At 39.6% G+C, this 13,455-nt stretch overlaps 1 protein-coding gene across 6 annotated transcripts in view; it reads right to left on the bottom strand.

Moving 5' to 3' along the window:
- The window catches only part of FZD6 (frizzled class receptor 6), a 34,361-nt gene extending 21,672 nt beyond the window's left edge, over positions 1 to 12,689 (bottom strand). Inside the window, exons 1-3 of one of the 6 annotated variants that reach the window (XM_066379282.1) lie at positions 12,214 to 12,390; positions 11,282 to 11,328; positions 10,997 to 11,124 (exon numbers count right to left, since the gene is read on the bottom strand). In XM_066379282.1, the coding sequence (XP_066235379.1) occupies positions 10,997 to 11,077 (81 nt within the window). In that variant the 5' untranslated portion in view covers positions 11,078 to 11,124; positions 11,282 to 11,328; positions 12,214 to 12,390. Of the gene's footprint in view, positions 1 to 10,996; positions 11,329 to 12,213; positions 12,505 to 12,611 lie in introns of those variants that run through there. The other 5 variants (XM_066379283.1, XM_066379281.1, XM_066379284.1 and 2 more) reach the window with 5 other exon arrangements.
- Between the last annotated feature and the right edge of the window lie 766 nt (positions 12,690 to 13,455).

Genomic DNA, 13,455 nt, shown 5'->3' with positions numbered 1-13,455 from the left:
ATTCAATAATTATTAAAATAGTCCTGTTGATTACAGTTCTAATGCTCAGAGAAATAAAAAGTAGGCTCCTTTAAAGACCTGTGGTAGTTAACCATTAGTACTAGGAGGGATGAAGAGGAACAGGACAATTAAGAAGACATTCTGACCTAGCCAGCACCAAACTATGATAAATAGACAATGAGAACCAAAATAAGTGGAACATTTTATATAATTCTCTATCAGAAATAATGCCAGCATTGTAATTCTGGTTCTAGCTCTGTCATTAAGTACCGGTGCCACTACTGGCAGATAATTTTCTGTCTTTGAGTCTCAGAGCATCCATTAGTAAAATGAGATACCCCAACAGATGTTCTCTAAGAACACTTTATGGCTCAAAAAGTTTATGAAGAAGATAACAAAGACTTGAGTAGCAAGGCTGGACATGTTTCAAAACAACTATAGATACTACAATGAAATTTTCTCCTTGATAAGTAACTCTGTCTTGTACTGCACTCTAGAGTGAACATCCATCATTTCTGTCCACCCAGCAGTCATTTTTGGGAAATCCAAAGTAGGTGGGATGCTACAGAAGCTAAAGGAGGGATAATGCAGGGAAGCAATCTGATAATGAAAGCAGCTTGGCCATTTGGATGCTCCAGGCATTGTAATATTTGAGGAGATGGTTGTACAAAAGAACAGATATAGTCAGATTACTTGAGGCAACTGCAATGGGGTCAATAATGCCCAGTGTAAAAATAAATGTCCAGGGACAATGGAATTGACATTGGGGACAGACTGATCCTATAACATGATCTTTGTGTCCTGGTTCCTTTTGCTCTTTCCTATATTCTGAACCTGGTTCTTCAGGCTACTCCCAATGATTTGACAAGCTATCCCATATCTATTCATTTGGGAATTCTAAAACTGGTTTTCTAGCCTAACTGGGGCTGAAAGCAGTGAATATTCTGTCAGTGCTGCTTAGAGACGAACTCTGGCAGCCCATAAAACAACTGACTGTTATCTTTGTAATCCTTTAGATTCCAGGAACGTCTGAGATTGACATGCCCAGGGAAAGCAAGGCTCAGTGGCTGCTGCCAGAAAAACAGAAAGCAGTATGAAGAGCACGAGCTTTCAAGGATCGTGGGCTGAGGTGAGTGCTCTAGTGGCACTGTCTGGCTCAGGAAGAGTGACAAACTGGCATTCCAAAAATCTTGGCTCAAGGTGTGGAGTGAAACATAAGGATTAAAATGACTTAATGCTTAAGAAGTTAAAAAAACCAAACGCAGCTTGATCCTGCAGATTGCCAAATTGTACCATAAGAAATCTAGCGATATTTTGATAAGGAAACAGTGGGATCCCAAGATCTGAAGTGGGGATACATGACAAGACTGTAGAATCCTCTCACAGTGCTCTGAACCCAAAGCTGTCAGAGCAGACACATATCCCATGTCTTACTGAGGCAAACATTCCTTATCTGAAAGATTTCCTTTGTAAGAAAAAAATAAATAGCCTCATACCCGATCCCCACCACTCTTCAACGTCTCAGCTTATAAGTACAGTTCTATCCCAGCATGCCCTGGAAGGGTCAAATCAAAATAAAATCTGGAACAAGGATTATATACATTACTTGTAAAACACTATTCATTGGTGTTGTATCAGAGGATGATGGATTAAGGAAGAAAGATCACAATTTTAGATGGGGTTTAGTTACAGTGACTTGGGTATATTAATTCTAGATCCAATGCACTAGCTTCAGGAATCAGGCTTTTTGGAAGTTAGATGATAAATGGGCTTTTGAGAGGGGCTGGTTGGGATCTCAAAACCATCCCACTGTAATTTCCCACGTCCCTTTGTGTCAATACCGAGTTTAGCAAGAGCACAATCACTACTGTGGATAAACACTGTGGTAGAAGGGGCCACACAAAAACCATGGGCGGTTTCCCTTTATCATGACAGAAAAGCAAAAACACCATTGCAGACCAAGGGACCTTTACAGATTAGTAACACCATCAAAACCATATTCAGGAGTAGTGACTCTTAGCACCTGCCCATTTTAATTCTCTAGTACAACTGGGTAAGTTATTAATAGATTGTCTTAATCCACCTTAATCAGATGGGTAAGGTGTTTTTTCAGATGTGATCTCTTTACTATAGTAAGTCAGTACAATCCTCATACGTCATATGCAGCTCTAAACTGACCAATGCTTTTTTTTCTCTAAAAGCCATTTCCTTTCATCTGCAGGGACAGCAGCACCTTTTTACCAACTTGCCCTAGAGCAGTGGCTCTTACAGGGTGAATCAGCAGCAGCAGACCCTGGGAACTTGCTGGAAATGCAAATGCTCCAGCCCACGCCAGATTCAGGAATCTGGGGGCAAGGCAATGATGTGCGCCTAACAAACCCTTCCTGTGATTCCGATGCACTTCAGAGTTGAGAAGCAAAGCCTTCTAGGAACAGCAGCTCTTCAGCTCTGGGCTTGTTTCATTGTCAGAGGCTCTAACCATGTCACTGTTTGACAGGACATTATACTGGCCCATTATATTTAGGACATAAAGCTGATGAGGTCATAGATACGTGCCAGTGAGAAGATTAACTTCCACCCTGGTTTTGCTAATATACATACTTCCTTGTACAGACTGGACCCAACTATGGATATCTAGAGTAATCAACCCAAGCTACCTCTCATGAATGGGGTGTTATTTTACTCAACCACTATGATACCAGGTGTATTCAAATAGCATTCCATCTTCAAGTAGCCTGAGCAGAATTAAAGGCATGGGAAAGAAGTGTGAGCACATTACTCACATGCTCAAAATGCCTATTTCTGCCATACTATCACCTTTTCCTTAAAACATACCAACTAGTTCTCCACGCTATCATGACATGGTAATAGAAGGAACCATAATATGGAGCTAGGGTTTGTGGCACTGTAAGATCCTATAGAGAAACTCTGGGTTAGAATTTTTATGGAGAGGGATCAAAAGAAGAAAGATATTTTGATGTTTTAATAATATATAAAGCTAAGCCTAAGCAGACTGGTTCTGCAGCAGTGTCCTGGCTATGCCTTGCCTCCTTCAGTGCTGAAGGCACAAGATACATAAACATTTGTCACTTTTCTGAGGCATGAATCAGTACTCCACTGGTATATGAAAGCACGCTACTTTATCAGAGAACAAGATCAAGTGAATGCAAAGCATTTAACTCTTACTTCAGAGTTGATGCTTTCTACTCATGGTGGCATATTCAGTAACTCTCACAGAAGCATTAAAAACTTTATTTCTTACTCTAAAATGACACCAAAAAGAGAAACTTCTAGTGATGACTATTAAAATAGAACGTTTGGTGAAAAGAAGTGACGAGCCTTAGCTGGACAACAGACTTGTTAATGGTCTAAAGGGGTCCATAAGAGTTCACACTCACAGAACATATACTGTAAAGAAATTACTAGGCTCTTAAAGTAAATCCTTTGAGAATATTAACAGGCTACCATATAATAAAGTGGTAAAAACTCTGCCACTTATTTTCATGAATGTGACCACTCTCAGGCAAGTCAGCTTCTTTAACAATGCAAAGTGGAGCCTGGAATACAAGAGAAGAATAGAAAGCAAAAATTTCCATTATTTCCATGTGGAAAAGCTACTGTTTTTAAATTATTTCTTACCAGAGAGCATTATAAATTTTTTATTATTTATCTAAAAGAGCTTTTCTTTGGAAATTAGACAAATATACACAGTAATTGGTTGGCATTACAAAAAAAAAGTATCTGTCTACCTAAGTGTCAGTTTTTTAATTTAAAATCTGTAACTTGAAACACTAACTCTGGAGAAGCTACACATTCAATAAACATTAATGAATACATGAAAAATATACAAACTAGGGTAAGAAGGCCTCATTATCTACGTGCCACAATCCGAAGGAAAGGAAATAAACACAACAGTCGCTCCACGGCCTGAGAGAGCCACGTCCCTTTGTGGTCAGGCTCTTCTGAGGGTGTAACTAATAATGCCCTGGACCCAGAATATCAGGGAATGGCTCTGTAGCAACCTGGTGCCTGTCAGCAGAGCCTCTCGGAATATTGTTCATTGTTCAGATACAGGTCTAATCTTGATTCTGCAGACTCAGAAATGGTCACTGTACTTTTCCTACTACTCCAACACAACATTACAAAGAAAGTATGCTTGTAGATTCTACAAAAAAAACCCAGCAGCCATTGCGCACACCACGGACTGAGAACACTTCAGTATCTATTTCATTTTAAATGACAATAGCTTACTTTCACAATAGTTACAGCTACCTCAGAAAGCCTTCCCTGAAAACTAAAGAGGTCACACTAAACATTCTCCTATCTGGGGGGGGGGGGGGGGGGGGTATACGAGTAGTAAAGGAGGAAAGGAAGGGGCCCACTAGACTCTTCTACAAGCAGAAAAATGAAAATGTTTAAAAACCACTGCCCAAAAGAAATAGATTTTTTTTTCTTAAGTTTGTTTATACAGTGTTTCTCCATCCCTTTATTTTTAATTGAATAGAGACATTTCGGTAGTGCATATGAACAGGTGGAAAGGAAAGGGCTTGTGTTTTTTTTCCCTTTGGCTCATTTCCCTTTAGACTTTTCAAAAGTGGAATGACCACATGCTGTTCCAAACATAATACATGACTCTGCTTTTGCCTAGACCTCAATGAAGGCAATTCAAAAAGAAAAATAAATATTCCTGTTTCCATTTTCCCCAAATCAGCCTCAGTTCTTTTTGGATAAAATCAGTCTCTCAAGGGACAGGAGCCTAACAATTTGAGAAACAATGCTCTAGATATGAAACAAAAAGGAACACAATGGAAAATCAGCAGCCCTTTGTTTTTCCACCTGGAGAATCAGACTGTACAACATTCTTTTTAAGAAGCCAAGTTACTCTTCAGAATTGTAAATTAACTCTAATACAAATGAATTTAGCTTCAGTTAATAAAATAAGGAAATAACCAAAGTCCCTGATTTCAAGTAAGTTTTGAAACAAAACTAAAAAACCAGGATATTCCAGTCAGATCCTTTTATCACAAATTTGACTTTTAAAAATTTCTGTGTAAAGTAAGTACCACATTACTCAGGTAACATTAATAAGAATATACAATAATCGTTATTTATACATGCTATACATGTATCATCCTTAAGAATACTTTCAAGTACTTTAAACCAGGGTTTAGCAAACTACAGAATGTGGGCCAAAAAAAGGTCCACCGCCTGTTTTTGTAAATAAAGTTTTATTGAAAGACAACTACACTCATTTGTTTACATATTGTCTACGGCTTCTTTTTGCTGCAATTGCAGTGTGACAGAGACTGCATGGTTTGCAAAGTCAAAACATTTATTTTTGCATTTTTATGGAAAAAGTTTGCATTCCCTGCTCTAAGACAGTGGGTTTCAAAATTTAACATTCCTAAGAAGCACCTGAACAGCTTGTAAAAATACAGTTTCCTGGGCTTTATCTTCATAGATCATGATTCAGTAGGTTGTGATGGGGTCCATGAGCTCGCATTTCTAACACGTTCACATGCTACTTTTTCTATGAACTAAACTTTGAGAACCACTGTTCTAAGTCATTTCATATAACCACAGACCCACCATGACCATAAATGTTATAAGGTCTATAAAACAGGGCAGCCATCATACAAAATGAAAACGAAGGCATAAAAGAAGACTAAGATTACAGCTTGGTATATTAGCATAAGAACAGGCATACAGATCAATGGAACAGAACAGAGAACCCAGAAATAAACCTACATCTTTATGATCAATTGATATCTGACAAAGGAGGTAAGAGTATACAATAGAGTAAACACAGTTTCTTTAATAAATGGTGTTGGGAAAATTGGACAGGTACATGCAAAAAAAATGAAACTAGACTATAAACTTACACCATTCACAAAAACACACTCAAAGTGGATAAAGGACATAAATGTAAGTCGCAAAACCATAAAAATCTTGGAAGAAAACAAAGGCAGTAAACTCTCCATTATCTCATGTAGAAATATTTTTGCCAATATATCTCCACAGACAAGAGAAATAAAGGACAAAATAAACAAATGAGACTATATCAAATTAAAAAGCTTCTGCAGAGAAAAAGACACCATTAACAAAATAAAAAGACAACCTACACAATGAGAGAACATACTTGCTGGTATGTCTGATCAGGGGTTAATAACCAAAATTTCTAAATAATTTCTAAATCTCAACACCAGGAAGGTAAAAAATGGGCAAAAGAACTGAATAGACACTTCTCCAAAGAGGACATACAGATGGCCAATAGGCATATGAAAAAATGCTCAACATCACTAATTATTAGAGAAATGCAAATTAAAACCACAATGAGATACCACCTCTCTCACCTGTCAGAATGGCTACCATTAATAAATCAACACACAACAAGTGCTGGTGAGGGTATAGAGAAAAGGGAACCCTCCTGCACTGCTGGTGGGAATGCAGACTGGTGCAACCACTGCGGGAAACAGTATGTTGTTTCCTCAAAAAATTAATTTTGAAACTGCCTTTTGACCCAACTATCCTCCTTTCAGGAATATATTCTAAGAATCCCTAAACACTAATTCAAAAGAAGATATGTATCCCTATGTTTACTGCAACACTGTTTACAATAGGAAACAGCCCAAGTGTCCAACAGTGGACGAGTGGATATAAAAAGCAGTGGTACATATACACAATGGAATACTATGCAGCCATGAAAAAGAAGGAAATCTTACCTTTTATGATGGCATGAATAGACCTAGAGATTATGCTAAATGAAATAAGCCAGGCAGAGAAAGACAAATATCATATGATCTCATTCATATGAGAATCTAATGAACATGGTATACTGAGGAAGAGAACAGAGACAGAGGTGGGGTCATGAGGAGCAGAGGGACAGCTGTCAGAGGCAAGGGGGGTGAGGGGAAGGGATCAAAGAAGGTAAAGGGATTAGTGAAATTATATATACATAACACACAGACAGAGATAACAGGACAGCAAATCCCAGAGCAAAGGGGGGGGGGGAGAGTTGGGGGGAAGGAATTGGGGGAAGGGAGGGAAAGGGGTGTAATGGGGGTACATTGTTGGGGGTGAGGGTGTTATATTGAATGGGACACTTGAATCCATTTTAACACAATAAATGTAAAAACTTAATAAAAAAAAAAGGAAGACAAAAAAAAAAAAAAGAAATGAGATTGATCTTGAATTATATGAAATTCCTGGAAGCTAAGAAAGTACATCAGACAATTCTTCAGCCCCTGATCCTAACACTGATTCATAGTGAACAACAGAAATTCAACAGGGATCAGCAGGAACCAAAGGCAGTTGGGTTGGAAATGTAAAACCCAATCTTCTTCAGAGAAGCTACAAAACAGTTTTTAAAAAGTAAAAGTCAAGATATAGGCAGTTAATAATTTAGTTGTTGTCTGGACTATAAACTTAGGTACTAAAATACAATATTTGAAAAAAATATGACACATAGTTTATAATACAATGGTCCAATCAAGATGAATTATTTCACTTCATATAAATAAATGCAAATGGTTAAAAATGAAATTCTTTAAACAAATTCTAACACACATGTCAAGCTAATACAGGAAAAAATATAGAGGATGTCAACCACTATATTTTATTAGAACTAGGCTCAGGCAGAAAGTGGATGATATATAAATCACCTAAAAAATTAGAATGTGCAAAAAAAAAAATTAGAATGTGTTTTACTTTGACACTGCCGAAGATAAAGGTAGATCGTCACGATTTGAGGGAAAATTCTTTTCGCTGATAGGAAAACACCACTGTTTTCTTTATTCAGCCTTCATTGCACATCTACCATGCTCAGAGGCACTGTACTGGGTGGGCAACAAGCTTGCAATCTAGTGAGAGAGCCGTGTAAATACTGGCAACTCAGCAGGATAACTATGAGAACAGTCGTATACGGTGTTAAGCACTGTTAGAATATAAAGAATGAGCTGAGTCAATAAGCTTGGAGTAAGGTGAAAGAAGGCTTCACTAAGCACAGAGTTGCTTTAATGGAGATCTGAAGAAACTAAGCAGGTGAAAAAGGGTAGGGAGAGAGCCCAGGAGGCAGTGGATACAACACTATGTGTACAGAAGTGAAGGAGAATAATATGGATTTGAATTCTACAAACAGACTGGTCTGGCTGAAGCAGAGTGTGTACACGAGAAGGGACAAGGTGGGAGGTGGAACAGGAAGGCAGGGTGCCACATGGAGAGTCACACGGGTGGCACACTCGAGTCAGGTCTTCACTCTTCCAGCTTTAGGAAAATAGTGAAGAATTTAATCCCAAAGTGGATTGCATGGATCTGCGTTTCAATAAAACCACTTTGGTACCACAGAGAGAAGCAATTGAAGGCTAAACATTTTATTTTTTACCTAAAAATTCTAACGAGACTTTGTATGCAAGGCACAGATGAGAGAGAAGAAAAGGTAGAGCCAAATAAAGGTAAAAAAAAAAAACACAAAAAAACCCTCCCAGTTTAATTTTTATCTAAATGAAATCTGCAAAGAAGCAGCAAAGACTAAATTAACACATTATATTCTGAATCTTAGGAAATATACATATTTTTTATCCCTTAAGGTCAAAGGTAAAAAAAAGTTAACAGATGTCATTATGGTCCATGTTGACAGAGAAGACTGTATCAGACAGTACTCAGACCTGGAACAATAAATTCTCTGGGCTTCAGTTTCTTCACCTATACAATAAAGGATTCAGTTGTTCCTAACCTGGGCTATAAAAAGTATACTGCTTACAAAAATTAGGGGACCAGGGGACATGCAGATACTCTAGTACTTTCAGCCTTTTGTATACTGCATTTTCACCAATGAAAAAAAAGTTCATCTTGCGTCTCATTTGCATAATCAAACAACTTTGTTTGATTTGTCGTTTGCTTTTCTGATGTTCTTGTTTAATAAAAAAAATCAAATGCGTCTTTTTTTTATTGCTTCATATTTGTTTTGAAATATCCTCTAATTTTTGTGAGCAGTATATACATATTTCAACAAAATTGGTTTCCTTTGCAATCCTACTCATTTTATTTAAATTTTAAAACATTCTCTTATTCTGTGAAGGGGTCAATGGCACAAAAGAGGTTAAGAAGCTCTACATATTTACAGTCACTTATAGCTCTCAAATTGTAGAATTTTGGACATTTAATACAGGTAATAAGAGAATGCCACTGGCTATGGACAAATAAGGATGGGGCAATAGAAAAGCACAAGACCAAGACCAAAAACAAAACAAAACAAAAAAACCGCACATACAGGGATTAAAAGTCTGACTCAGATTGGTATTTTGCCTGTCCATTTCCCTTTCTTCTCTGTACTTAAATTAATGCTGTATGGCTTTCTTCTTTTATATCCTTAAACCTACTAAAGTATGATTTATATAATAAAACTTAATGGTAAAGGCTGTAAGGAAGCTTAGTGTACAAACAAGATTATATAATGAAGATATCCTCAAATAAAGGAGGTAAGGACAGAAATTACTTCTTGATAATGCCCAGACACAAAATTACCTGGAAAAGAGCTCAGTACATACAAAAAAAACCCCAAAAACAAACAAACAAAAAAAAACCCCACAAAACTTTTTTTTTTACACAGAAACAATTGGTTTAAAAAAGACATGTGTAGGACCAAAGCTAGCTCTTATCATCTTACAATTTTAGGAATTTATTAGCAGATATATCTCTCCCCTAGGAACTCTAAATGATCTATACTTATAAGGTTGATGGTACTAGTCAAACTTAAAGTATATGTAGCTATAATACAGAAAGAGAACCAGATTTTTAAAAAATTTTAAGACCTCTGTAAAACATGAGTTATAAAACGTACTATCATCAGAGAAACTGTGAATGAGTAATTATTTCTTGAAGGTATCCCTACCACATAATTTATTTCAATCAGATTAAACCATCAAAATAGTTCTGATTAATCAGTGAAAGTACCATTGCATCATCTGTTCCGTGTTCAAAATCACATCTTGCACTGCTTTGAAAGACCACGGAAAGATTACAATAATCTGAACTGCCCTTTTAAAGTACACTGACTTAGTATATTAAAAGCCCTCCTGTTTTAGACATGAGTCTACAATGAGGTAGTCCAATAACTATTCACCTAAACAACAATGGAAGACATTTGAAGCTGCAAAATCAAGTCTAGTCAGTTTTTTCCCTTCTTACTGAATTTATTGGGGTGACACTAAGTCTAGTCAGTTTTTAAGGTAGTGGCTACACTAAAATTATAGGGGTTTCATCTCTTAGCAACAATCTAAGGGGGAAAAAAACCTTCAACATCCCTGAACACTGGAGAAAAACTACAGGAACACTTGTCTTCTTTCCTTCATGAGACTTATCAACCTAACCGATTTATACAGAAGGGCAGGGCCCTGCTTCTCCATAGGTAACTTCTTCCTACACCACCCTAGCAATCCGCATATCCTTAAACCAGAGACAGGTAACTGAGGCACCTAAGGCAACCTTTAGTGTCACTCTGCTACTCCCCTGACATGTGGTTTCTTTTAAAAAGTATTATAAAGAATATTTAAGTACCTAAAAAAAGTCATTTTTTTAGCAATGCACTACAATCCCAAATTCTTCCAATAGCTGATTTGCTTCAGAAAACTGCCAAGTGAACACTACAACTACCTATGAAAGTATATGTAGTTCAGACACTATTCAGAATTCACATTATTAAGGGAACTACCATAACTGATTCAGGAAAGCAAAGTATTTGCCAGCTGCAAGATATTTCAAAATCATTCATCACTATACGTTACATAAAACGATATTAAGCAAATCCGCTAAAGGGGACACAAATGTATAAATTCATAGCAGGATTTAAACTTCAAAAGGGTTAATTCCAAATATGACTTCTTGTACACAACTGAAAGAAGCCCTTTCTGTCTTAAAAAAAAAAAAAAAAGCCACATTTAAAGTTTATCCCAGAATAGAACATAGACAACTGTCTGTAAAGGTATATAGAACCACTCACCTCCATTTTTACAGAAGCAGTATTCTGGTCATAATGACCCATCAGATTAGGGAAAAATGTCATGTTGTAGGCCATTTTCATACATCTGGGAACAGTAATTGGTTCACAGGTGAAAAGACTGTGTCCTCCTATGAGGGGTAGAAAAACACACGTCCACAAAAATGTAAACATTTCCATTTTCTTCAAATTCCTGCTTTTACCGCATGGCTTGAATCAATCGCTCTTTTCATTCTCAGATTTCCATCCAAAGAGAAAACGTGCAAACTTCACATTTCATTATTTTACCATTTTGAAAGAAGCTCTTTTTCTGAAAATGAGTTCCGGGTCAATTACTGTAAAAACAACCAAGAGGAAGTATCAGCAACATTTATCATAAACTCAAATGCGGGCGTCCAAGTGCACAGCTAAGATTTTCACCGTGGGTAACTAACACCAGAAAAAGACGGAAAATTCCATCTTATCGAGAGATACTCTTTCTTCCCCCTGCCCTGGCCCAGACTATATCATTTACAGAGGAAATCTCATCTCTAGGGAATCGATGAGAGAAGGTTTGTGCCTTACGGAACAGAATGAGAAGGGGTCACTGGAAGAGTGAGATGGAAAAAAGTAACGCGGAGCGTCATGAGTACGTTAAAAAGGATTAATATAATGGCAAAATCTTAGGGACCCTGCTGGACATCTTATTACGTACAAGAAAACTGGTAAATACTTGGAAGACCTAAAGAGTTTTAAAATTATTTAGACTCTAAAAGAGCCAGTTCTTGTGGCAGACTTCCAGGTATTGAATACTGCTCTGTTTTTTAAAAGTAGGCTTCCATGATTTCCACCTGCGGAGGAGCGAAACTGGTTTTTATGAGCCGGGGGAGTAATGATGCCTCCGAAAGGGAGAACGGGCAGCTCTGTCCCTGGACGGCGACGGAGTCTCCGCGGGAGGGAGGCTGTGGGTCCTCGAATGGCCGACCGCGCCCCCGCCCCAAACACACACCGTGCCCAGGCTTCCAGCGCCGGGCGGGGTACCTCGCCCCGCACCCGAGCACCTGCCCGAGGCCTGGAGCCGGGCAGCAGCGTCCCTGGCGCCGCGGGGACCGGCATCGCCATTCGGGAGCTGGCCCCAACTTCCACGGAAACTTCGGCCGGCGCGGCCCGTCTGGCCGCGCCTTCCCCGCACCTGCGGCTCCGAGCGCGCCCCGGCCCGGCCCGATCGCCCCGGGACTCGCCTGCTGCGGCCGCCCGGCCAGCCGGGGCCGAGGAGCCTCACCTCGGGCGACGGACGAAGGCAGCTCTCCCTCTCCGTCCCCGTCCAGCCCACCATACCCGCGCGACCTGAGACGGCTCGCGGGAACGTCCGGGACTCCACCGCCTGGGAGCCGCGCGGGGAGCGAGAGCTGAGCGATCCCGCGAGACTGCGCCGCCAGGTCCGCGGGCAGGTCCGGGCTCGTGGCGGCGGCGGCGGCGGCGGCGGTCCCGGGCCTGGTCCTCCGCCCGAGCTCCGCCCGCGCAGCGCCGGCCTGGCTTGGCCCCGGGCCTGCCGAGCTGGGAGGGGGTGAACGGTGTTGGGTGGGGGTTAGTCTCAGGGACGGGGAAGTCCCCTCCACCTTGCCGTCTGTTACGGTACCTGAAGCACAGGGCTGCGTCCTGCCTCGCTGTCCCGCCCAGAGGGGTTCAGCCTAGAAGGATTTGTTGAAGTTCTTGGTAATACCCACCCACCCCCATAAAGCTTCCTTTAGTTTAAAGGGCCCACTTCATTGTGGATTTCAGGAGCCAACACCTTTTTTTTAAACGTTATTTTTTAATTACAGTTGACATTCTATATTATTTTGTATTAGTTTCAGGCATACAGCATTGTGGATAGACAATCATATATCATACTTTAAAGTGGTACCTCCAATATTTCCAGTAACCCACCTGGCACTCTACATAGTTATTACAATAATATTGACTATATTCCCTATGCTGTACTTTACATCTCCATGACTGTTATGTAACTACTAATTTCTACATCTATAATCCCAACACTTTTTTCACCCAGCTCCCCAAACCCCCTCCTCTCTGGCAAATCATCAATCAGTCTGTTCTCCGTGTCTGTTTCTGTTTTGTTTGTTATTTTGTTATTTAGATTACACATGTAAGTGAAATTATACGGTGTCTGACTTTTTCTCATTGACTTATTTCATTTAGCATAATACCACAAATGGTAAGATTTCATTCCTTTTTATGGCTGAGTAATATTTCATTCTATATACATACCATAACTTTTTTATCCACTCTGCAATTGATAGGCACTTGGGTTGCTTCTATATCTTAGCAGCCAAGACTTGAAGCAGGGCCGCCTGACCAGGCGGTGGCGCAGTAGATGGAGCATCGGACTGGGATACAGATGACCCAGGTTCGAGAGCCTGAGGTCGCCAGCTTGAGCGCGGGCTCCTCTGTTTGAGCAAAGCTCACCAGCTTGGACCCAA

Source organism: Saccopteryx leptura, chromosome 3 (assembly GCF_036850995.1).
Source record: "Saccopteryx leptura isolate mSacLep1 chromosome 3, mSacLep1_pri_phased_curated, whole genome shotgun sequence".
Taxonomy (NCBI): Eukaryota; Metazoa; Chordata; class Mammalia; order Chiroptera; family Emballonuridae; genus Saccopteryx; species Saccopteryx leptura.
This window is presented reverse-complemented; position numbering and strand designations above follow the sequence as displayed.